This window comes from Oreochromis aureus, linkage group 9, assembly GCF_013358895.1.
Source record: "Oreochromis aureus strain Israel breed Guangdong linkage group 9, ZZ_aureus, whole genome shotgun sequence".
Lineage (NCBI taxonomy): Eukaryota > Metazoa > Chordata > Actinopteri > Cichliformes > Cichlidae > Oreochromis > Oreochromis aureus.
The window spans coordinates 40269178-40296484 of record NC_052950.1 but is presented as its reverse complement, the minus strand read 5'-3'; the positions used below and the strand labels follow the sequence as shown (position 1 = coordinate 40296484).

At 42.0% G+C, this 27307-nt stretch overlaps 1 protein-coding gene across 7 annotated transcripts in view; it reads left to right on the top strand.

The window, feature by feature from the left end:
* LOC116331049 (receptor-type tyrosine-protein phosphatase mu-like) overlaps window positions 1-27307 on the top strand; it is a 245930-nt gene that overhangs the window by 168235 nt on the left and 50388 nt on the right. For 3 of the 7 annotated variants that reach the window (XM_039617696.1, XM_039617694.1, XM_039617691.1), the window contains 3 exons: window positions 5022-5140; window positions 16244-16318; window positions 25836-26026. In XM_039617696.1, coding sequence (XP_039473630.1) covers window positions 5022-5140; window positions 16244-16318; window positions 25836-26026 — 385 coding nt within the window. Of the gene's footprint in view, window positions 1-5021; window positions 5141-16243; window positions 16319-21867; window positions 21895-23552; window positions 23565-25835; window positions 26027-27307 lie in introns of all 7 variants that reach the window. The other 4 variants (XM_039617693.1, XM_039617690.1, XM_039617689.1 and 1 more) reach the window with 3 other exon arrangements.

The window sequence follows — 27307 nt, the reverse complement described above, 5'->3', positions numbered from 1 at the left end:
CGTCCAGAAAGGCAGATGCTTCTCTGAAGAGCAGAGTGAAAGCGTGACTCTTTTGTTGTCATGGTTGTCATGGTAACAGACATGACTGAGGGTCAAACCCTGAGGAACCCCACACAGCATCGGTGAGGATGAGGAGAGCCCCTCAGTTCAGCTCAGTTTTCTTTGTCCTCCTGAGACCCGAGAGAACCGAGAACAGCTGAGATATCAGTGGAACGTCCAGGATGTCCTCTGTTTGGGACATCACACCTAAGCTGGATAGCTCAAGTGAGTCAAACGATATAGACCAAAAACAAGTGTCCATTACAGAGGACATAAATGAATAGACTGGGTCTCAGGAACAGCACCAAATCTCAACAACAGTTACCTCACTGTGCTTCATATTGTAAAGACCCGACAACCATTTCACCTCCTATGAGCAAGCACTTGGTGACAGTGGGAAGGAAGAAACCTCCAGGAGATCCCCCGGCAGCCTACACCTATTGCAGCATAACTAAGGGAGGATTCAGGGTCACCTGGTCCAGCCCTAACTATATGCTTTAGCAAAAAGGAAAGTTTGAAGCCTAATCTTGAAAGTAGAGATTGTGTCTGTCTCCCGAATCCAAACTGGAAGCTGGTTCGACAGAAGAGGGGCCTGAAAACTGAAGGCTCTGCCTCCCATTCTACTTTTAAATACTCTAGGAACAACAAGTAGGCCTGCAGAGTGAGAGCGAAGTGCTCTAATAGGGTGATATGGTACTATAGGAAGTTACTGAGGCTGACTCTTTTCTATCAGCTCTGATTAGAAAAGCTTCACTTCTGCTTCCATGAGTTTTCTTTAGCTAAGCCATCAAATACTTTATAAATACTGCATATACCATAATACTGTCACATGTTTCGGCAGCTCACCTCTAAACAGGCGCTAAACAGATGCTTGGCTGTGATTGGTTGAATCTCTGTTTGTGTCTTTGTATTAATCCGAATAAATAAAAACAGATAAAGAGGTAAATGTGGTTTGACTCCAGCTACATTCTTCTCTTGATTTTCTTCAGCTGTCTTTGGAGCTCGCGTTGTTTTTGTGTCTCTCAGTCGGCCTCGCTGCCTGAGCTGAATTTCTCTTTACTGTTTGACTCGGCTGGTGTTTGCTGATGAGACGGAGGACGAGTATAAATAGAGATATTCATCTGTTTGATCTGTGAGCGCCGAGATGGAGCAGAGAAACCTGCTTCTCCCTCCAGGTTAGAACTGAAGGATCTCAAACCGACGCCTCCTCAGGGAGACAGGAAGTGCTCACTCCTCCTCAGGTCACCCTGTGTGTGTGTGTGTGTGTAGATCTACACACACACACACCCACGAGCACACACACACACACACACACACAGCTGCCTACAGTCATGTATGAGAGGAGAGCAGATTAATATGAAACGAGTGCAGTCGATCTTTGTTAATCAGGTTTATTGGAGGTGGAAGTGCTGAATGAGCTTTCTGTGACTCAGAACGTCTGAGCCCAGAAACTGAGAACATGATCTCTATGTACAGCAGAAACTACAGAGTTCAGCTGGCAGAAAACATCAGCAAATAAAGTGATTTTATCCTCTCACACACACACACAGACACTCTAATATCCGTTACCGCTAACAGCATTGTCCTGTCGCTCATTAGATTAGCCTTGACATGCAGCGTGTGTTCATGTTAAGTGTTGCTAAATCAATCAATCCCTGACTCCTTGCTGATGATGTCATCACACGCGCACACACACACACACACTGACACACACACAGCCCTGAGTGTGTGTTCTCACACACACTGAGGGCTGGAATCACATATCAAACTCATAAAAGGTTCTTTGTGTGGTGGAGCGAGGTTACCTCCTGCTCTCTCGCTCTTTCTATTCACTTGTATGAGTAGCTGCAGGTGTGTGTGTGGGGGAGGAGGGGGTCGCAGGTTAAAGGTCAGGAAGGTCAGCTTTCGTCTCCAGGAAAGTAGAAGCTGCACAAACACGGAGAGGAACTGGCGAGCTGAGCTGAGGGTCGCTCTGTTAGCTACACCGTCACCTGACTCTATTCAGTTCAGTGTCCTGCAGCCTCCATCACCTGTTTGTGATGGAGTTTTTGAGGATGTTCAGTGTTTGAGCCATTACACAAGAAAAGTTACCTATTACACATTACTTTTCTTCAAAGTAATGCAGTGGGTTACTTAATTAGGTCCCAGAATCCCAGAGCCAGATGGTGGACACCGTAGGTGGACGGAGGTCAGGTGGTGAACGGTATCTCCTCCATCCCATAGTCAGACCTTTTACAGTGGAGGACATGGAGTTGGTTAGGAGGGGGGTGACTTGCCCATCACGTTATTGACGTAGTTAGGAAAGTGGCACCTAGGGTGCATGAGGATCAGCCCTGAGTAACTGAATGCTCTGAATGAGGTAGGGCTGTTCTGCCTGACACGTCTCTGTTGTGTGGAGGTCTATGGTGGAGCATCTGGTGGTGTTCTGTTGTTACAGGACATTCAGTCCATGTACACCCACAGTGGGTCGCTCCACTGGCATTAAGCCAGACTGTGGGTGGGTGTTGGACCACACCAGGGCTTCCCTTTGTCACCAGTTGTGTTCATAGTTTTATAGATAGAATATCCACGCGTAGCCACGTGGTAAAGGCCTCCACACTGGTGGCTTCAGGATTTCAACTTTTCTTTTTGGAGATAATGTGATTCTATTGGCTTCATCTACTGTTGGCCTGCAGCTCGCACTGGAGCTGTTTGCAGCTGAGTTTGAAGAAATGAGAATCAGCACCTCCATGTCCAAGACCATGGCTCTCAGCCGGAAAAGGGTGGAGTGCCCGCTCCGCGTTAGGGATGAGTTGCTCCCCAGTTGGAGGAGGGTCTTGTTCACTAGTGAGGGGAGGGTGGAGCCTGAGATTGACGGACGGTTTGAGGCAGTACACGGATGGATGGACAAAGTCGACGACACAAAGCAAAGATAAAAAACAGCTTAAGGCCACTTCAGAGTGGTTGCCATGGTGATTTTACAGTAGCTGACTCGTGCCGTGTTACCTGTTTACATTCAGGCTCTGGCTGCTGGGCTGGGGTCAGCATGCTCTCAGCTTCATCATCACTCTGGGTTCTTGGCTTAGCTTAGCATTGGCGTGCTGTCTGTGCAGATGTTAGATGTTGCAGATGTTCCTATCTTGGATGCAGTTTGCACTTTACTGTCATACTCTTGTCCTTTTGTGCGATAAAGATAATGTCCATATCTCCACTCCTGAGAAGTTGTTGACTTTTCCTCCTCCCACACACAAACTGATGTTTGATGTTTTATTTTCTTATTTATATGCAGATAGCAGCAGAACCTCGTGATGAACGTAATATGATTGTAACTGTAATGTCTTTATTGAATGTAGTACAGTTACTGCATTATTGAAAAATGTAATGTGATTACAGTTACAGTTACACCTCTTAACTCTGAAGCTCCAGAACCTGCAGTTCCTATGACGCCCAGCAGAGGCAGCAGTGAGTCAGTCCCCATAGACTTCATGTTTAAATCATGTTTACAGCCTGATAAATGAATTGGTTGGTCTCTATGCAGATCATTTCATAACATCAGTATTTTATAACTAACAGAGTGTGACTGATGATGATGATGTTACAGCAGCTGCAGCCGCAGTTATGTCGCCTCCATGAGGTCCTCATGGACGTTCCATGTTGAGATCTGCAGAAGCAGGACCACGTTTGAGTCCGACACCACCGCAGCGATCAGGGTGCCCTTCGCCAAGTTCATGTTTAAAGCAGCCGGCTGAGGCGATTGGACTGTGTAAAAAGCCTGTCAGACGTGCTGCTTTTTCATCGTCTTTCTGCAGTAAATCAGGATTTTGTGCTGCAGACGTTTGTTTGTTCAGGTCTGAATCAGAGAAGAAGAAACGCTGCAGGTTTTTACTGTCTGCCTGAACCACAGAAGAAGAAGAGAAATGAGACATGAGGGGGAGGAGGGCAGCACCTCGCCTCGGGGTGCTTTTACTGTCCTCCATCTTAACCTCGACGCGCACACAGCAGCGCTCACTGATGTCTTCCTTCCAGTTTAAAAGCTCGCTTTTACTTTTGTTTTTACATAGCAGCGTTTTTCAGGTCAGGGTTAAACTTTTAAGTGTGTGTGTGTGTGTGTGCGTGTGTGTGAGCATGTGTGCAATCGGACAAATGGATTTTCTTTATTCAGACTCAGAATAGAAAGAGAGAAAATACAGACGATGGACGGATGTGAGGACGCTTTAGTAGTTTAAAGATGCTTTTCCTCTGCAGTGGTTACACAACACACACACACACACACACAAAGAGAACAAAGTGAAACCCCAGCATCGCTTCTCATTTAAGCTCCTCTAACAAAACTCGTCTCACTTTCAGAAGAAATGCAGAAGAACTGAAGAGCTGATGGCTCTCTGAGCTGAGACGTCACTCACAAGCTTTTAAATTTGGCCAAATATTAGAAAAAATGTCTCAGAGGTTAGGAGTGATGCTCCGAGTGTGAGAGAAGCAACGATGGAGCACAAAGCGACGTTTAATGACTCGTAAATTTAAAAGGCATTACTAACTCACAGATTTACAGCACAGCGTCCACTTTAGTAACGTCTCATTAAAGGAGCTCCATTCAGACCACCTTAAGAGCCTGCTGATCTGACAAATGCAAAGCCTCCATTCCACCTTAAAAGACAAATGGCACATTGGAAACTCTCACTTATTCCACTTTAACTGAGAAGCATCTGCTCATACTGCCTTAACACATGGCTTCACAGAGAAAACTCTTACCACCTTAAAAGAAAAAAAACGAGCTCACACAGCAGGAATGTAAGTTACTCCATACCGCCTTAAACCCAAACACCATTTGTGTCACCTTAATGGAGATAATACCGCTATAAAATCTCTTTCATACCACCTTAAGTGCTGAAAAACAACCTATTACAACATGTTCATACCACCTTAATAGATAATAAAAAAAGAAAAATCAGAGTTTGAGTGAAGGAAACTTTATTGAAACTTCTGCTCGTTTTTTGTGTCGGCAGGAAGTTGGCGAAGAAGAGGAAGGAAACTCTCAGCTCCAGACAGGAAATGACCCTCATGGTGAACAGCTCCCAGCACACCACCATGGTGGATGCGCACGCGCACACGCTGAACGGACGCAGTGAGTACATGCACGTGACGCGCACAAATGCTGCCGCTGTGCGGCGTGTCCGACAGAACGAGAGCGGCGCTCGAGATCAGGAGACGTGAAGTTTAACAGCTTCCTCCTCCTCAGTGACAAAGCACAGGGTCACGGTCGGAGCGGAAGGACCGTCCGCGCTCCATCAGCCTGACAGAGCACAGCCCCGCCCACATCCTGGGAGGAAAGTCCACGTCATCACTCAGAGTCCAGCTCCAGGCGTCACCGCCAGCTCACTCAGGCCTGCTGGCATGTTGGCGACCCCTGGTGACCCCTGGGTGCTATGGAAAAATGTCTATCTCTGACGAGATGGTGAGACAAAGACTCGGTGACTGAGTCGCTCACCCACAGGTTGTACCGAAGACGCAGATTTATCTGCAAACGCTTCCCGAGTGAAGACGTTTTCTTTCTGTGGCTGTAGCTCAGGTGGCAGAGCAGGTCAGCCACTGATCAGAAGGTCGGTGGTTCGATCCCAGGCTGCCCCCTGGCTGCATGCCAAATATCCTTGGGCAAGATACTAACCCCATAATAATAATAATGATAATAATAATGCATTGGATTTATATAGCGCTTTTCAAGGCACCCAAAGCGCTTTACAATGACATTATTCATTCACGCTCACATTCACACACTGGTGGAGGCAAGCTACGGTTGTAGCCACAGCTGCCCTGGGGCAGACTGACAGAAGCGAGGCTGCCATATCGCGCCATCGGCCCCTCTGGCCAACACCAGTAGGCGGTAGGGTAAAGTGTCTTGCCCAAGGACACAACAACCAGGACAGAGAGGCCGGGGATCGAACCGGCGACCTTCCGGTTACAGGTGCCCTTCCCAACCCCCTGAGCCACGGTCGCCCCATGTTTGCCTACTGGTGGTGGTCAGAGGGCCCGGTGGCGCCAGTATCCGGCAGCCTCGCCTCTGTCAGTGCGCCCCAGGGCAGCTGTGGCTACAATGTAGCTTGCCATTGCCAGTGTGTGAATGGGTGAATGACTGAATGTAGTGTAAAGTGCTTTGGGGTCCTTAGGGACTGAGTAAAGTGCTATACAAAATGCAGGCCAGGCCATTTCAAAGAAAAATAATTTAGCTGATAATTCATGACGTGATAATCCCGTATCTAAACGATAGAAGTGAGTCGTGGGAGGAGCTCAGGCTGTCGTGTGCTCGGTCATTCCATGACTTCGTGTTCTGACTCAGTTTCCACGACAACCGTGAAATCCTACGTTTTTGCAGCGTGGCTTAGGACGCCGACCAACCTGAAAGACGGCGAGTTCAAACCCAAGCAGGTGGCGTTCTCGTCCTTCCTGTCGTGAGCTGAAGGAGGCGATGTTTTATCGCAGCGTAGCGGCCATCAGAGGACGAGGAGGCACCCTTCCCTCCAGGCTCCTGTGCTCACTGTCTTCCTCTTTATTCTGGAGCACGGCGTGCAGCTGCGAGCGCTTCCCAAGAGGAGACGATTTAAATTAAGCACAGACATCAAACACCACAGACCCTAAAACCATGACTGCAGGTATGCTTACAGGAGTCTCTGATTTAATTTAACCACGAGATTCTCAGGTGTGTAACTGCGGCCGAAAACAGGAAGGTCAGTCAAACGTCATCTTTGGATCAGTCCGTAGACGACGACAACAAGGGAAGAGCTGCTCACAACAAACCAGGCTAACAGACCTCTCCTCCAGCATCATCCTGGTTATGAAATAAAGCTAAAACTACAAACCAGTGTAACTGAAATAAAAAGTTATGCTCTTTATTGATCTCCTCAAATCTTCCAGACCAAAGATCCTGAGAAGGTTTTGGTCCATCTGTGTGTTCAGACTGAGATGACTGAAAGTCTGTGGCTTTACGACCACAAACAGAAGACTGTCTGAAACGGAAATCATCTAATACAATCAGAAAAGATTCAAGTGACATTAGAAATTATAAAAGAAAAGCTGCAAACCTTTAGTAACTCTGACTTTTATTAAAATAGAAACCCAGCCCATACGGTAAAAAAATATATTTTAAAATACATTTTGAAATATATTTCAAAATATACAAAAAATGGCCAAAAAATATATGTGCTAAAATATATTTCAAAATATATAAATATATTTTAAAATGTATTTTAGCACATATATTTTTTTTGTTGTTTTTATATTTTGAAATATATTTATAAAATATATTTCAAAATACAATTTAAACTTATTTAAAATCATTCAAAAATATATCAATTTAACCCTTCATATATTTCTAAGAAAACACATTCACATGTAACAGCTGAAAGAAATCTTTATTTGATGTTTAAAACATACATATAGCATATCAATCAAGCAAAGAATATTAATTTTATAATTTTATTCTCATTACATACTTAAACATTCTAAAAGAAACACACACACACACACACACACACACACACACACACACACACACACATATATACATATATATATGTGTGTGTGTGTGTGTATGTGTATATTTTCTGTGTGATTGTATTAACATAAGTCAACATACTTAAAATGTAATTTCTTTTCCTTTTCCAGCAGTCTCAGTTCCCCAGCTTTCACTGCAATCCTCAAAGCCCTTCTGGACACACTGGGAAACCTCTTCCTTACCGCCACTGTAACAAACAAAGTCACAGTTCTATTACTTTATCAGAGTTAAAATAAAAATATGATTTATGTTAGCTGGCTTCATTTAGCAAACAGATATTTCTGTTTATATAGATACAGATATTAATACAGATATATTTTACGCATAATTTTACCTCTTTTTTTTTCCTAGATGGAAAGTCTATCCAGTTCACATTACAGTAATGCTAACACCCCTTTTGGTTGTCTCTCCTTACCCTCCAGCATTCATAAATCTGTTGACCTTCTTTGTCTGAGACCACCCACCACAATGCATCATCACCTATTTGTATTGGTAACTTACTTTACAACCTATTTTAATGGTTGCAGTTAGTGTAATAGCTATATTGTTTCTTCTTGAGTTCTCTATTTTTCTTATATCTAAAATAAGAGTCTGGATGGACAAGAGGCTGTTTTACGCGCCGGTTTGTACAACAACGACGCCGTAAAACAGCCTCTTGTCCATCCAGACTCTTATTTTAGATATAAGAAAATAGAGAACTCAAGAAGAAACAACATAGCCATTACATTAAGTAAAACCATCGTGTCGCTCCGCCATTCGCTTGTTTTATTTCTCACAAAACCTTTCACAACAAAAGCACCACATCTTTTCAGGCTTTTCAAAATAAAACATGTAATAACTATAAATGGCGCTAACAGTAAGTTACTTGTGCTGTATGCAATTTTAGATACACAGAAAGTCTTCACTTACTATATATGGCTGTCATAGTGTCCTTGTGAAGGGCAGTTCTTCACTCTGTGCCGATGTCCGCTTTTGCTCTGTCCTCCTATAAAAGGCATAAACATTTGAGTGTTTGACTAGTTTTAGATTTCCAAAATCTGATATTTGTACAACTAAACATTTGAACTACAATGATATGCTATTGAGAGATACTTTTATGGGTACTTTTGGTAAAGAAACTGGTGACAGAGTTGTAGGCTTTTAGAATACTATTAGCTAACCATTTGAACTGACTTTCAAAGCTGTTTACCTTTTAAATTGCTGTGGATCAAAACCTCCAGTGGGAAGGCGGCCATTAGAAGAACACGCACCATTGAACCTGAAAATAACAAAAACAAACAAAAAACAATATATAAGAGTCAGGTAGGGTAATAAATCTCTTCTGAAGCAATATAGTTCATTTTGGGTGAAAAACAAAACATTCCTCTAAAATATATATACTGACATCAGCAATCAACATCATGATTGTAACTATTTCCTTTTTAGTACATCTACTGCTGTGTGCATGTGTCAAGCACTACGACTGTATCTATGCATATAAATTCACCATATATATCCTGCAAAAATGTTTTGTTATAGTCAAAAAAGGCAAACAAACAAAGGCATTCAATCAGAGGTGAGAAATTAATTGGGAATATCAATTATAGGTGAACTATTCTTTACCTACTAGCAATCAAGCTTCTTTAACCAAGAAGCTTGAAATATTTGAATGTAAAATAAAATAAATAAATAATAATAAAAATAACATGATGTAATTAAAATGCACAACTTACATTAAGGAAATCTGCATTTGTATCCACAGGCTAAAAGTAAAACAGTAAATGTGTTAGTAATAGTACAGGTATTTGTAAAAAAAAAAAAAAAAAAAAAAAAAAAAAAAAAAAGAGGCAGTAACTGTGACTCTTCTAGTGGGATGCTAAATGCAGAGATTTATATTTACAGTATAATACTGCATGTACAGGTAGCTGTGTTGTGAACTGTAACTGAATATTAGAGAATCTCAGAGAAATTAAATGTATTTATTTTTTGAATTTATCGATCATAAAATCGTCTGTTTTGAAGGCCTGTTACGATAACAACTTTTTGTTGGTCGGTATATTGCCCCATAAACAATTGCGACAAGTTATGTCATTGTGATTTTAAGACCATTTTATGTCTTTGAATGTATAATTATAATATAACACCATAATAATGCAAGATCTACACACTTTCAATTGACAAACCAACATCTAATTCTGAAAATATTTAGATCATGGAAATTAGGTATCAAAATATTAGATACCATAAAAATTGAATAAATAGTAAATTTTCTAACAAATAGAAAACAATGTTATTTAATGTTATTGTGTTGTTATTATTATATTTTTTTAATATAATGGCAGATAAATTGCATCATCAACAATTATTGAGGTCATGTACATGTATTGTGTGTTAAGTCAATATATCGATTATTGTGATAGGCCTACTGTTTTGGTATCATAACAAGCTTGTCAAACATGCATGACCACTAAGCAATGTCTAAGCAGTAGTATTAGTCTGAATGACAACAAACATAACTAGTGTTTTGGAAAATCTGTTAGAAAACAGTTATTTCAATAATTATGATTAGCATGTGACACAGACACTGCATAAAAAAACTACAACAACAAATACTTACTTTAGGAGGATGGGGAGGGCAGCATGAGGTTGAGACTTTGACATCTGTAAGAAGCAAATTCATGTATTACAAACAAGTCACTTAAAAATACATTAATGTGGCAGACTGTTCCCTGTTCAGATGCAGTGTACAGTCAGGGCTGTCACAACAATGGGGTGGGGCCAAGTGGCTGCAACCCTAGGTACAATGTGCAGGTATATATAATTACATATAATATATGTGAATAAAGCAAGAATCTGTTTAGGTTAGTCACTGTGCTGACTGATGCTTGCTAGGTTTATATTGCAAACTTCACAAAAACAACAACAGCAACAACATTAATGACAATGACAAACAAAATTACTTACATTTATGTAAATCTCACATCAGGAAGATCTGCATTCGATTTCATGGGCTGAAATAAATAGGCAGAAACATTACAGCTAAAAAACAAAAACAACAACTCTAAAAAGCCTAAAATGACTTAAAAAGCAAGGAAATGTGGAACATTGTAATTAGCGAACATTAATAAAGCATAACTGTGCTTTGTTTCTAACCTTAGTAAGTAAGTACTCTGTAGCCAGAAGGACAGGTGGGATTTCTGTGAAAGCCAAATTAAATGTGAATAGGTTTTGATAGTTATTGTATATAACAAGTGTAAACAATTTTATTTGTATTTTTTTCCCTTTCTGAGAAGGCAGAATAATAAGAAAAGGCAAAAGTACGTCACAACATAATTAATTAAGTTACATATTTTGATTACCACATTATGGAAGCGTGGAGCTGCCACCCAGGCAAAAGCAAAATAGAGCTATATCACGTTATAACGTGAAATGTTTATTGTTCTAACATTATGCTTTGCATGTTTGTATAATATAATATCACGTTATTACAATATACATAATTATCACGTTCGCACAATATTGTACGGATGTGATAATTATGTACATTGTTCATACAATGTCCAAACACGAAAAGTATATTGTATAAACATGATAGTATATTGTTAGAACGATAAACTTTTCACGTTATAACGTGATAAACTTATATTTCTCTTTTGCCTGGGTGGCAGCTCTACGCTTCCGTGCCAAATAAGTGAGAATAAAGTAATATTATATGAGAAAAGGCACCTGCTAGCTTGATGATGGAGGCTTCATAGACCGCCACCGTCTTTTTGGCTTCTTGTCGCCACTCCACCAAATAAAGGTCCGTTTCCTCTATGCCGGCTAATTATTCATCCTCATTAAAATCTCGTATATGTTCAGTTGGCAGGATTGAGAATTTTACATCTTCCAACCACTTAATTAACGCGAACATAATCGGCTTGTTTCTTCCCGTCTCCTGTATCCGGCCGCCCTCTCGCTGTCGGAATTCGCGCCTCAGAGAGGTCGTTATTTTTCAAAAAAAAAAAAAGAAAAAGAAAAAGAAAGAAACAGCAACAACTAATAAAGAGAGTTTTTGCACGTTCATTGTACATTTGTGGGAATGTTTAAATATTAAATTTTTATTAATTGCTTTTCATTGTATCTTTATTTTTTAAACCACCATGGCAATGCACATGCGCATACTCCTGCACGCAAAGGGCTTTGGAGTTGACGTAATGTCGCAATGCATTGTGGGAGCGCAGCACCATCTTGGCAGGCTGCGAATCAAAACAAGATTGCCACGAACCATTCTGAAACGTAGCTCAAAAGAAAAATGACGGTATAGAGACAGATTGTGTCCAGATGCAAAGAGATGGTACTTGATTGTTGAAATGTGGACCCGTATGAAATACTGCCGTGGAGTAGAAACCCTGAAGACCAAACCGCTATTGACTTAGCATGATCTACTCTCGTACCTTGTCTGTGGAGTCAGCGCATACACGGCGCACCAATTTCGCAATTATAAATCTCTGGGGCGCACATCCAATTCACCAAGGACTGGGTACAAGATTTGGCTATTTTAAGCCTCCACGTTGTGAGTACGCCGTCATTCAAGCAAAGGTAAGTCAGCTTGAGTACTGCGAGTAAAATGCGTTTGATTCCCCGAACATTCAGATTAGTGCAGCATAAATTCATTCATGAGGGAAATTACAGTGAGAACATGTAGAGGCTCTGTTAGAGGGATAACATAGTGAGTTCAGTGCATTGATGTGACATTGTCCTGAAGGATTTAGTTATTCTTTATGGTTAAAGAAATTGCCCTAATTAATTCATATTTATTATAAATAATCCTAATTACACATCTTGCTTCCTTGTTTGTGTCCTGTGTCACTAAAAATACAATCTGTTTTAGTTTTATACATTGATTAATGACCTGCAGAATCTCCTTATCATATTAGGTGTCCATAATTGTCACTTAAAGTCGAACTTTATGCTTTCTCCCTCTTGAAAGTGATTACATCCTTGCATTACATACTTTAGGTTCATTTTCTGCTGCTAGGTTTCTAAAAAGAAACAGGCAGATTTAGAATATAACATGCAGCGTTCTATAGATGGATACACAAAAACACTTTATTTGTTACATTTATGATAAATGGATATGAAAGTAGATAAAACACATTCATGTCAGCCTTGGCTTATTAAAGTTCTTGTCTTTAAATGAACTTTGTCTGTGTGTGTTTCAGGTACTGCACTCTTAAAGACTGAATTGCAGCATTGCAGCCACAGGTGATTGTGAGCATCACAGGGAAGGTTGAAGCCGCCCACTGCACCTTTATGGCCGGAGTCGTGGAGACCTGCAGCCATGTCCCTGCTCTTCTGTTTAATGTAGAAGCAACAGTGCCGATCTGTGGCACAAGGACTGTTACAGATGAACCTGCATACTGGGTTTTGCCTGGTAATATGACCAAGACACAGCCAGAGGTTGGCCATAAGATAGACTTCTCCTCTTCAGCTGCCCAAAAAAGGCTCTTGATCAAAACATAAACAGACCATCTGTAGTGACAGGTAAAAGAAGCCGTCCTCAAAAAAGAAAAGTTCCACCTGCTACTGTGGAGGAGTTGGATCAACTGATGGGACAATATTTTTCCAAGCTTAGTTCTGTTCTGAATAACCCATAATGTTTTAATTTAGGGGGCCATGTAAATAATTTGCATTTACTGAATATGTACTTACTAAGTAACACTGTTCAAAAGTTGAATAAAGAAACAAAGAAATGTTTGCCTATTTTTAATTAAAAGCACTTTGTAGAACATCAAATCAGTTACAATGTAGAATCAATGTTATGTATAGTTTACAAATGACAAAATGTTCACATAAAATCATGACAGCATTTAAATAATATCACCCACTACTAGCATTCTGTAATTTACTGTCTCTTTTGAAAACTTATCACTACATAAACAGCACAAGACTTAAGAGTATTTAACAAGAGCATTTTTCCCTGGTTTTACTACCACACTGGGGCACATGTTCACCAAAACGCAGCAAACCTTTGCCATCTTATCCAGGAGGGTCACCTTTTACCTACACATGGAAGAAGTAATCTGATTGGTATGGTGGTGTGTAGCATGTAGTTTGAAGCAGGGATTTTGTAGTGCCCCATGTGTAGTGTTGGAACCCAGTCAGGATTTGTTTCTTTCATTTCATAGGCTGGTTTGCTGCAATAATGCCAAATAATTACCAACTCTATAAATAGAAGGTAGTTCTGCATGTTTGTTCTAAGTTTGTGCTATGATCTCAGAGCGCATTGAAAATAAAACTAACAGGCTATAAAGAATAATATGAACTTATTTAGAACTTACCTGAATGAAAATACTGAAGCACACCAACAGATATCTGGGGATGGTAGAGAACTGAATATCAGCTCGTTTCAGCAGCTGCTATCCAGGCTAGACGCCTTCTTTTGGTAACATCCAACACATAAGCTCCCTCATGATGCTTCCAGGTGAGGAAACAATGAAAAGAGAGCCTGTTTTCAAGCTTATTCCTTTGCCGGTAGTGCAATCTAACATTACAACCGCCACACAGCAAGCATTTGTTTGGCCTGCTAATATGGCGCCTCGACCAAAAATCCTGGCTACGCCCCATCCCGTGAAGATCACGCTCCAGAGTTCTATTAACATACGAATCTAAAAAGAAGATGCTGCATTTTTAACTCTGAGGGAGATGGAGAATGAGCCTATTTCCAAAAAAAGTGGAGTGTGTTCCTTTAAGTACTATATTGTATATATTGTCAAAAACTAAAGTGTACATAGCAGTTGTTGTATCTTGTTTACTGTATCACTGACAGATAATTTCAAAGTCAATGAATGCTACATTATAGTGAGATATTGTGTAATGTGAAATACTGTAAGCAAATGAATAAACAACCTAATTCGTGATAGACCTTTGACTCTGTTTTGTTTGAATCCAACTGTTTTTTGCAGATGTGCATAAAACATGTTACTTTTAGTATTATTATCATTATCATCATTATTGCACTAAATACATTTTAAATAAAGGATACTTTGATATACATTCTACTGCAAGGTTGGAAATGTATTTTCTTCACCCTAAAATATGTTTTGAAATGTATTTTGGTTTGAAAGAAATATATTTTCAATTTCAAAAATATATTTTTTGGAGCATCACAAATACAAAATATATTTACCATATATTTGAAATATATTTTGGCCAGGAAAAATGTATTTTTTTACCGTATGGGAGTGTTCAGTAAACAGCTGAGCAACAATTTCAAATCATAGGTCAAACTCCTGATACAAGTGATTGATAAAGGAGTACTGAGGATTTCAGCTGTGGTCTCTGCAAACAGTCCTAACGCCCTTCTAACATACTGCTAACGTGCTAATGCCCTGCTAACACGCTGCTAATGCCCTGCTAAGCTGTTGCTAAAGTGCTGCTAATGCCATGCTAACGTACTGCTAACCAGCTGCTAACATACTGCTAATGCCATGCTAACACACTGCTAATGCCCTGCTAATGTGCTTCTAATGCCATGCTAACGCGCTGCTAATGCCCTGTTAACCTGCTGCTAACGTGGTGCTAATGTGCTGCTAACATACTGCTAACGCGCTGCTAATGCCCTGCTAACATTTTGCTGATGCCATGTTAACATGCTGCTAATGCCCTGCTAACGCGCTTGTCACTACCCGATCCGTACCGGAAACCCGATCGGTACCCCGCATGCGCAAAAGTTACGTCACTTCCTCTCTTTGCTAACATTGCTACAGTTAAATGTATTTGAATGACACAGTTAGCGCCCTGTTAGCTCCTAGCATTTCTCAACAGCTCTGCCTCATTTTCGACTGCCTGGGACATTTAAAATATGGATAATCCGTATACAAACAAATTCATGCCTTTCGAATAAGAAGAATGGCGCCTAATTACAGAGTTAATAATACAGACTTTGTAATGTGTCACGTGAAGATTCATCAGCCAGATGAAATGTTTACTGACAATTGACAGTGATAGCGGACATCATCATCACTATTCCAACCAATCCTCTCCACACAGACAAGCATAAACACACTTGACTATCACTAAATCAAATTTAACACACGTTTGTAATGACGCTAATTCAGTTTACAATAGGGTTCATTCGTTCGGTCAGCAGATGGCGGTATCCTCGAACACTGGGGGGTAAACTGCCATTAAACGAACAGAAGAAGAAGAAAACCCCTGCACATGCGCGGTACGGATCGGGTAGACCCAATTTGTACGGTCCGACTTTACACATGCGCAGTAAGGCTCGGGGGAGTCCTGATCCGTAAATATCTTTTTATTTTTTTGTTTTTCTCTACATTATATTAAATGTTTCATTATCGGAAACATTTTAAGAGATACTTATTATTCTTAACATCTTAACAGATACTCTGACCCGTAACTATCGTAAAACGCTTCAACCGGAAGTAGACACCATTCGCGCATGCGGGGTACCGATCGGGTTTCCAGTACGGATCGGGTAGCGACAGCGCTGCTAATGCCCTGCTATGTGCTGCTAATGCCATGCTAACGTACTGCTAACGTGCTGCTAATGTGCTGCTAACATAAATGAATCAATAATGAACCATCGCTGAGAATTTCCTTATGAAGCTGCAGGCGGAGCGATAGGTGAATCATTGAGTGTAAAATGAAAGAAGCAGGAAACATTAAGGCTGCGTTTCTGTTTCCTCTATGCAGCTGTTTCATCTCCGTCCTCCTTCACCCTGAAGACAAACACCATCAGCACCTCTGTACCAAACTCCTACTACCCAGGTAACAACACTGACATGCCTCCTGTCGCGATAAGAACTGCTGTCAGAGTCGCTCTGTCTGGTCTCGATGTAATGTTTTCATTTGTAAAAGGAGGCAGACTGTCTCAGACTGTCTCAGATGTGCAGCAGTGACCAGTGTCCACCAGATCATCATCATCATCATCGTTTATTTACATAGCGCTTTAAAAACACATAAGGCTGACCAAAGTGCTGAACAATAGAAACATAATAGATACCATAAGAATAATAAATACGATAAAATAATAAACATAGCGAAAACAATAAAATATAAGTAAATACAAGTCAGTCAACCACTGAGTCAAAAGCCAGTGAATAAAAATGCGTTTTCAATCTGGATTTAAGATTGTATGAAGATCAATGCTGAACAAGAAAACAGTCACTGCAGCCACTTACTGCACACCAGCAACAGTGCTTTTGTTCTTTTATGAGTCTCAGAGACACGTCTTCCACTGTCGGCTGTTTTAGCACTGCTTCATCTGCATGAGCCTCCACCTGCTGGTTCCTCTCCTTACACCTGGACACAAAAATGCCACACAGATTCTCGGAGGCATTTGGACGACGATCAGTCCCTATGTGCTAATATTAACATTCCCCAGACATCCAGCCAACAACACTAACATTTAGATCAAGGATGCAATTCCTCCACTCTTACCTTCTTCAAAGCTTTGTGCCAACACACTGCAGAACAGCTACCTAATGCTACTCCTACAGATGTCGCTCATCTTGTTAATAGTATTATAGCCTTACTGCGTACAACTCTGGATACTGTAGCTCCTATAAAAAAGATTACCTCAAATCAGAAGTACTTGACTCCCTGGTATAACTCAGATAATTCAGTTCAATTTTATCAGATAAGCACATAACTCGTAAGCTAAACATGTTCTGAAAACTTTATCCGAGAGTGGGTCTCAGGGCCAGCAGCCGAAGCAGAGAAGGCCAGACCTCGCTCTCCCCAGCCACCTCCTTATCTGGGGGAACACAGAGGCCAGCTGAGAGACACAATCTCTCCAGATTTGGGGCCTCTTCTCGGTGGGAAAAGTCCAGAACACCAGGAGGCGCCGAGGAAGCATCCTAGTCAGATGCCCGAACCACCTTAACTGGCTCCTTTAAATTTGGAGGAGTAGTGGCTCTACTCTGAGCTCTTCCTGGATGGCTGAGCTCATCTCTGTCTCTAAGGGAGAGGCCAGCCGTCCTCTGGAGAATGCTCATTTCCACTTGCATTAGCGACCTCATTCTTTCAGTCACTACCCAAAGCTTGTTACCATTGGTAAGGGTCGGGACGTAGATCCACCAGAAATACTAGGCTTTTAAGCTTAGCTCTCTCTTTACTACTATGGACCGGTACAGCGTCGGCATTACTGCAGCCACAGCTCAGTCCTCCCGCTCCCCTCACTCGTGAACAAGACCCCGAGATACTTAAGCTCCTCCACTTGGGGCAGCAACTCGTCCCTGACCCAGAGTGGGCACTCCACCCTTTTCCGGCTGAGGACCATGGCCTCAGACTTGGAGATGCTGATTCTCAGTGTTAGCGGGAGGCCACCACCTGATGAAGTCAACACAGCCACATCATCTGCAAAAAGCAGAGACGAGATTCTGACTCCACCTGAGTGGTAGCTGCTTGGCTACACCCAGATAGTTTGTCCAAAAAATCGTTAAACGAGCTGACAATGTGGACCAAGCTCTTGCTTGTATAAGGACCAGATAGCTCATTGTAACGGCCAAAGAGAGAGGCTAAAGAGTAAACCACATATTTTTTCTTTCCCCGGGAGGCTGAAGAGTGTGATCCCCCCCCTGCAGATATTAAGGGTGTGTAACTACTGTAGCGTGTACTGTGCATTACATTGAGGAGTTGTACAAAGATATCCACAGGCAGGAATCATTTCCTGTGTCGTTCAGTGGTGCATTATGGGTATTCTCAGTCTCTCACTGAACATGCAACACTATAGAGGACAGCACTGACCACAGCAGACTCCTGAGCATTGTCCAACAGATGTTGCAGACCTCAGCTGCATCTGAAAACAGAGTATGGCTCTTCCTGTAGCGTGCACTGGTGTTTTTAACCCAGTCCAGTTAATGTGTACTCTGAGGTATTTACAGGTCTGTCCACCGTCCTCCCTTCCCACCTTATCCAACTTACCACCAAGTTGTAACGGCTGCCATTTTCCTTGTGAGTATTTATTACAGGGTGTGCTGCAGGGAAAAGCCTGTTCTGACGTTTGAGTTTAAGGTTTATTTGGAGCACCTGACGGCTTTTTTTTTGGCTTCTCATCCGTAAACTCTCTCCACAGTCCGTCACATCATTCTTGAAAGAGAGGTTTGCCGTGTTTGAGTCTGTGGTCGGGACCTGGTTTGTGCCATCATTTGCATAGTACAGTTTTCTGGTCCATGTCAGACTGTTCATAACCAAACCAGGTCGATGGTACAGAGGCGGCCACTCGTTTAAGGTCCTCCATTTGTTTGGACTGGTCCTTCTGCTTGAGCTAACTGGTTCTGCTTCGTCTTCATTGGCCATGCTGGGATTCTCTGTGCCTGCATCCACATGTTGACCAAAGTGGATTTGCGACACCACAAAACAAACGATAGCGTATAATATGAAACCATAGTTGTTTTAGTTTCGTCATCCGATATATTTTGTCATATCGCAAAGCCGTACATCTCAGCCTCTCTCTTCGCTCGAGTGTCCGGGACATACGGTCGTAGATCTGATGATATGATTACACAATCGATCATCAACCTGTGTTGAGGTGAGCTGGACTATATCTAGCTGGTACATCTCAACCTCGCGCACTAGCTCAGGTCCTTCCCCACCAGAGAGGTGATGTTCCACGTCCCAGTTGCCATCCTCAGGAGCCATTGATCGGTCTGGCTTGGCCACTTGGCCAGCACCAAGTACATACTGCACCCAACCCCTACAGCCCCTCCTATGGGTGGTGGGCCTAAAGGGGGATGGGCCCATGTCCCCTCTTGGGGCTACACCCAGCGAGGGCCCATGAGTTAAGGGCTGGCCGCCAGGCACTGTGTCTTGGTAGGCAGACTCTCCGGGCCTTAGGGCTGTGCGATATGACCAAAATCTCATATCCCGATATAAGAATTCTATCGTCCCGATAACGATATAAATCACAAAAATGTAACATTTTCTGTAAATTCTGTGAATCTCAGGCAGCTCGACTTACGGGAAGTGTTTCCAGCTGGACATCATGTAGCTGGAGTCGAGTGTTTTAATCGATGCATGAAACGATACATTTTTAGACATAAGTTGTAACGGCCTCCGTTTTATTTGTGAGTATTTATTACACAGCGTGCTGCGGGGCAAAGCCTGTTCTAACGTTTGAGTCTAAGGTTTATTTTTTAGCACCTGACGGCTCTTTTTTGCTTCTCATCCGTAAATATTCTGCATCTTTCACGTGATTCAGTTTATTTTGAAAAGTCTCAACAGGATCTTGAGCTTTATTGTGAAAGGTTTATGTGGAACATAAACAAGTGGACACGCGATGGTGTTACCGTTGTTGTTGCTAACGACAACGCATAAAAACAGGCGCTTGTCCGTCCGTAGTGTGGTTATATTAAATATAAGAGAGAGAGAGAACTTTAACAAATTAATATAGCCACTACAGCGACCATCAAAACGATGAAAAAATATTGCCGTAAACAGTTTTATTTTGTGACGCCACGAAACAAACGATAGCGTAAAATGAAATGATAGATGTTTTTATATCGTCATCTGATATATCTATCAATCAATCAATCTTTATTTATAAAGCACTTTTCATACAAAAAATGTAGCACAAAGTGCTTTACATGGTTAAAAGCAGCCCACCCCACCCCACCCTCCCACTCATTCCCCACACTCTCATTAACATAAACGATTATGAATACACACATCCACATCCCCCCCCCCCCCACACACACACACACACACACACACACACACACACACACACACACACGCACACTTAAAGAGTAAAATTGGGCTGGGTACGCATTAGCCAAGTGAGGAAACACTATCACAGGGAGCCGTCTGCACCGGGAGCCGGTCACAGACCGCAGCCTCCAGGCTGGGCACACAGCAGGAGGGAGGCAAAGAAGCCCCCCAGCCAGGCTGAGAGGATCCAGAGGGCCCCAGCAGCCACGGTTGATCACAGCCCCGGTGCAGAGAGCCCCCTCCGAGGAAACACTGGAGATATGAACCAATAAGAATATAAACAGGATAAAGAGATAAAATAAATAAGAATGGGATACAATATAAATATAAATAGAGTAAGAAGATAAAAAATGAATAAGAATAAAATCAATAAATATTAGATTAGGTAAAACCTAAATTAATAATATAAATAGAATAACAGGATAGAATAAATAAGCATAAAATAAATAAATATATATCGTTATATCGAACAGCCCTACCAGGCCTGCCCCCAGGCGGGGCCCTGGTAACCCTATCCCAGCCAGGTGAACAGTTCCCTTGGTCGTGTACACGCAAGAGTCTTTTGAGTGGCTCTTTGTCTGTGCCATGGTAGACCCTACCAGTGGGCAAAAGCCCCCCAGCAACATAGCCCACAGGATCCCTGGGACACACAAACCCCCTCCACTATAATAACGTAGAAATTTACTTATTTCTTCAATCTAGCTTCAATCTAGCGTCTCCACTTTAAATTAGATCAATCTATCTTTATTATTTCCATTCAGGATATGTCCTTCAATGTGCATACCAAACAACATCTCTAAAATTAGAAATATCCTGTCTCAGAGTGATGCTGAAAAACTAGTTCATGCATTCATTACTTCCAGGCTGGACTACTGTAATTCTTTATTATCAGGATGTCCTAAAAACTCCCTGAAAAGCCTTCAGCTGATCCAAAATGCTGCAGCATGAGTCCTGACAGGGATTAGAAAGAGAGAGCAGATTTCTCCTGTTTTGGCTTCCCTTCATTGGCTTCCTGTTAAATCCAGAATTCAAAATCCTGCTCCTCACATACAAGGTCTTAAATAATCAGGCCCCATCTTATCTTAATGACCTTGTAGTACCATATCACCCTATTAGAGCACTTCGCTCTCGCACTGCAGGCCTACTTGTTGTTCCTAGAGTATTTAAAAGTAGAATGGGAGGCAGAGCCTTCAGTTTTCAGGCCCCTCTTCTGTGGAACCAGCTTCCAGTTTGGATTCAGGAGACAGACACTATCTCTACTTTCAAGATTAGGCTTCAAACTTTCCTTTTGGTTCATTCACCTGAAGCCCAGTACTCACCAGACATTTAGCTGCCATTTAAATAGTTGACATTCATCCAGCAGTCAGCCAACATCCAGCTGATGCATTTTAACCATTTAGCCAACATTACCTTTACTCTCAACCAGCATTCATCTACCACAAGCCTAATATTCACCTAACAGCTGGTGTTCACACATCAGTTAGCCAAAATCGAACCGATGTTTCCCTGCAGACATGTAGGGAGCTGACTGGTCTTCTTCTTCTTTTTCTCTTCTTCTTTTGTCCTGTCTGTCCATCTGTCTGTCTGCTGCTGTGTCCTGATGGCAGATCCCTTCGTACCGACAGCCATTCTGGGTGAGACACCTTTCCTCTGTTTCCTCGATAGGACAGAAGTGCACAGGTAGACAGACAGGAAAGGGGCAGTCAGATGGTAGGAAGTGGACAGAGCTGAGGCCTAGAAGAGAGAGACACTGAGAGGAGACGAGAGACAGAAGGACAGATATTCTGACTTCCATCCATCCCTGCTTGCTTCTCGTTCAGCTGCTTTTGGTTCTTTCCTCCTTTTGGAATCTTTTTTTTGTTATCTTGTTCCTTCATCTTTTACAAGTACGATTTTGTTTCGGATAATAAAGTTCTTATTTATACTCGTCTTTCTGTCAGTTTGTATGTTTTTTAGTTTAATTGATTAAAATATTTTTTTTATTTGCCTTTATATTAAATTAACATTTATTTTATTATTATTTTCGTTTCATAATGGATTAAATTTGTGCATTTATCTGTTTTGGTTTTGTTGTTTTTGAAACTTGATGGTGGGCTTCACTCCATCCCCACATCCACAACATTCCTGCGTGTTGTGTTGACGTCACGTCTGTCTGTGACCTCCAACCTCTGCATGGGCACAACACGCCACGTGGACTGGGGGGAGGAAAACCAAAAGTTTATATTAATAAACTGATTATTTATTAATATATTATTATATGTGATGTGAACATTTACCCAGAGTCTGGCTGCAGCTGAGAGGAATCCTAATCCTCGGCTTCATTTTTATCAGTTATTTAAAATGTCAGAGGTGTGGCAAAAGTGACAGATTTATTCAGTCTCAGTTATCTCATTGATAATCAGTCATGCTATCAAGAGGAACTAAACACAAATGTAATTACCACACCTCGTGAGCACACATGTTCTGTGGACGATCCATATCTTTGAGGACTTTAAATTCTTCAGCTCCTCAGTGTTTTTAATCTCTAAATATTGATACATACGTTGTAGACACGTCATTATTGCAGATCACAGAAATGAAAGCAGTCCAGTTCGGCTTACATACCTTGTATACTTTAACTTTCCTCAGATTTAACCCGAGATTTGCTTGGCTCTTGGGAAACAAAGGGTGGCTGTTTCACTGTAAACACTTGCCCAGGTTTATCTGGTAGTTAAAGAACACATGGAACACACATTCTCCAGCTCTGTTTGGGACATGTTGTGGGAACCTGTCAGAGAGTCTTTCTGTCCTTGAGCAGTGATTAGGGCTGTGGTCAAATTAAATCGATAGTATCTCTAAAGGTGACGTTCTACCCAAACGCAGTGTGAGGGACAGGAACATCTACCTGGGGAACAGTGGACCCGGCTCCAAGTTTCAGCAAAACTTCTGCACTTGATTCAGCTAAGCCAGCTAAACGTCCACAGAATAGAAGGCTATTAATAAGCGCTAACTGTTTCATAAATTCCCCTTTTCTCCTCTCTCCTCAGGCTAGCTAATCGGTCTTCAGGCAAGGGATGCTGACATTAGCCAAGGCTACCAGTCCTGCACTTAGGGTACAGTTAGCAAGGGTAGCTAGGTTACCCTAAATGTTAGCTGCTACCAATGCAAATAGAACTACTACTAGCTGTTTGTTTGATTCATGCTGGCTGTTTGTTAGCAGAAGGATAGTTTAAGAACAGGCTAAAGCTAAATTTGTTGCCTAAACTCTGTCTCCTCTCTCTTCTTCTTCTCTTCTATCTTTCTCTTTGTAAAGTGCCCATTAATGGTAAGTGGTTAAATCTGGGGCTAAAGGGTGGGCTCATGTTGGGGAGGGGTGTCTGTCACCACTGAGCATGGAGCCACACCCACCACCGCTGTGACATCATCAGTTAGCGTGGCAATGCCGCAAATTTTTCTTTACCGTCTGTGAGATTGTGACGCTACAACCCCCAGCTCCTCCCACCAATGTTACCTTGAATCAATCAGCTTCTAGCTCTGCATCTTTTTATCTGATTGGTTCCCTTTTTTGTCATAGTGGTTGTTTTGTCCGTTCAGTCACAACCCGCCACCTCCATTACATCACCCATCTTCTCTGCCTCACCATACCTGATTGGGCTTTAAATGACAGAGAGTTCCTGATTGGTCAGTCAGCCCCCAGACTAGCCAATAAGAACAGAGTTAGAGAGTGTAGTGGAAGTTATGTCAGCCAAGTCTTTGCTGAAATGTTCACATCAGAGTCCTGGATGTTTCTGAAGGGCCAAAGGTCGATTAGAAACCAGTTTACCAAAAAGGTTTGTTCGTTTCCAGGACTCTGAACTTTGCTCTTTTCACACCGCAGCTCCAAGAGCCTGGAACACCTCTAGAACAGTACTCAGACCATGCTGTACTGGATCTGAACCAGTACTCAGACCATGATGTACTGGATCCAGAACAGTACTTGATATTACAATTAACTGGAATGAACTATTGAAGAACTTGACATGGCAGCAGTGTGAAAAGAAACCAGCAACAATCACCATCCTCTCTCTAGTCATGTGATCTGATGTCATGTGATATGTGTGTGTCATTCATTAGTGTTGCTGTTGGCTACTTGGACAGATCAGTGGCATACTGAAGGAAAGTACATACTCTGGACAGACTTTGTATGACTTCACTCTTTCAGGTGCTCCATCGGGTTCAGGCTCGATGAGGTTGAAGCACCAAGTTCACTCTTTTACTGTTTAACCCAGGCACTAGATTGGTGGCTGCCCACTGCTTCAGTGAGTGAGTGGGTTAAATGCAGAGAGTACTTTACACAGGGTGATCAAGAAAGTATACATTATTATTATTATTATTATTATTATTGTTATTATTATTATTATTATAATTATTATTGTTCTTAACCAACACCTGAGCAGTTCTGTAATCTGAGGCAGTTTGTGTTACATCATGGCTTCACCCTGTAGTGTTCTAACAGTCCTGGTGGCTGGTCATGATGTTTCTGCTGTGTTTAGTACATGAGGCTGAAAGAACAACAAGGAAAATATCTTCACAGTTTCTAACATGTAGGGAAAAAATGGACCAACACAAATAGTGAAAACAATCTTTCTGATCAATGTTGCTTCTATTTAATCCAGTAAAGAAAAACTAAAACCAGTAAATAACCAACCGATACCAGTACATCATCTAACAGAACCAGTCTTCCCCCTGATAATACACAGAGTCCAGGTTTCAGTGGCAGGATGTGTTCTGTAAGTCCGAGTTTTCACTGAAACTTGTTAGAGCAGCAGCTGAAGGTTAGAAGGTTAGACCAAACAAATCAAAGCGGTCTGTGCTTCATGAGGTCAGGACGCTGCAATTGATTGGCTGTAAACACAGAATCCCATTGGTTTACCTGCTGACGATAAAGTTACTGATGAAAAACACAGAGACAGCGTGACTGTGAAAGGAAGTCTGCAGTTTCTGCTTCACCACAAATTTTAAAATTCTGTCAGCATTTTAGGATTACCTACCTACCTCATATTCTAAGAAAGTTCTGGACTTGGAAGCCGGGCCGCTACTCTCAACTGTCAGATCAACAGTTCACATTTTTGCTGCAGATACTGTGATGTCCATTTCCCTGTGGTACAGTAGAGTCGCTCTTATCTTCACCTCATATCTTCTCCTGTTCAGTTCAATGTCAGCTTGTGAGCAGGCACTTTAATCCTTCTGGTTCATTTAAACTTTATATACCATTCTGTAGCATTGATGGATTTAATGAGCAGATTCAATAGCTGATCTATAAATGCGATCACTGACCTTTGAAGGAATATAGAAGATGCTTTAAAGGCATTCAAGTGAACATACAAAGTCTGTCCAAAATTAAGCTAAGCTTTAATCAGAACAATTCAAATACCGATACATAACTGAAATTGAAATTTATCAAGTTCCATAATAAGAAACATTAGAACTGGAGCTAATGTCCTGGTTCTGCCTGGGTCGATCTGGTCCATCCCAGCTTCATATTTTTAAATGTGTCTGTGCAGCCTAAATCTGATCTGTCCACCCTCTCCCGCCTCTCCTTCTGTCCTCCCTCCAGATGACAGCCACACTATGACCAGTGAAACCAGTAGCCTGGTCCAGTCCCACTACAAGCAGCGGGACTCTGAAAGGGAGGCGCTACCGTATCAGACGGGACAGCTGCACCCGGCCATCCGAGTGGCCGACCTGCTGCAGCACATCACCCAGATGAAATGTGCTGAGGGCTACGGTTTCAAGGAGGAATACGAGGTGAGGACGACACTCAAAAGTCAACATACAAAAAGTGTGTGTTTACAAAGTGAAGCCCACAGTCCTGCACGCCTCCATCAGGACCCACACCTAGACCCCAGTTACACCCACACCATCAGTAAGGCCAACACCATCAGAAAGATCAGGACCTGAGCTAGTGAATCTGAGCTAGGGCCTGGCTCGTTTTTTCAGCACAAAGAAACGGAGAAACACCGTGACTCAATGTCAGCCTCCACCTTTGTTCGGTGACAGTGTGTCTCGATGTCTACTTCCATCATGGTTTCACTGAGCTGTGAAATGCTTTTTAAATTCTAGTGGAAACATTCGTCATTTTGGTTTGTCAGAATTTGTACCTTCAAAGAAAACTTCCAAACACTTCCAATAAAGGCCCACACCACCAAGTAAGACCATCAGTAAGACCCACGCCGTCAATTAGACCCACACCATCAGTTAGACCCACACCACCAGTTAGACCCACACCACCAGTAAGACCCACGCCATCAATTAGACCCACACCATCAGTGAGACCAACACCATCAGTAAGACCCACACCATCACTAAGACCCACACCATCAGTTAGAACCCAGCTGGTGTTGTGGGTCTATCCTCCTGAGCTAACCCACAATCACTTTGAGCAGTGACACACTATATTTGGCTCCAGATTTTTTGCAGGCATCTCTGTGACAGTTGTTCTGTCTTTTGTCACCTTAGATTCTAAAACATGATTTCACTGTTGTTTATTATTGCTTTATTAGCCTTTAGAACCGACCAATCAGAAGAGTGTGGTTAAACATGAAGGACCAGAGTCAGATCGATAAACTGCTACTAACTCAAAGAATCTTTCTAAACAATTAATCATTTATATAAAAAGTCTATTAATCTGTGAGCAGGCGGGTTAGTGAATAATGAGGAGCAGGAGGAGGAGGAGCAATAACCAGGAGACGAAGACAGTAAATAAACCAATAATGTTCACTAACAGCACCAGTTTGGGACTTTCTGTTGTGTGTGTGTGTTTTTGTGTGTGTGTGTGTGTGTGTGTGTGTGTGTGTGTGTAGGTGTGTGTGTGTGTGTGTGTGTGTGTGTGTGTGTGTGTGTGCACACGCGCAGACCACATGTTTACCCATTTTCATCATGAGAAAAACTTTTACTAATGGATGTTACTTACCTGAACCCCCCCCCCACACACACACACACACACACATACATTATAGATCTTCCCTCCAGCTAATGGGCCAAAACAGGGAATGGCTTGTGGATGTGTGTGTGAGTTTGTGTATGTTC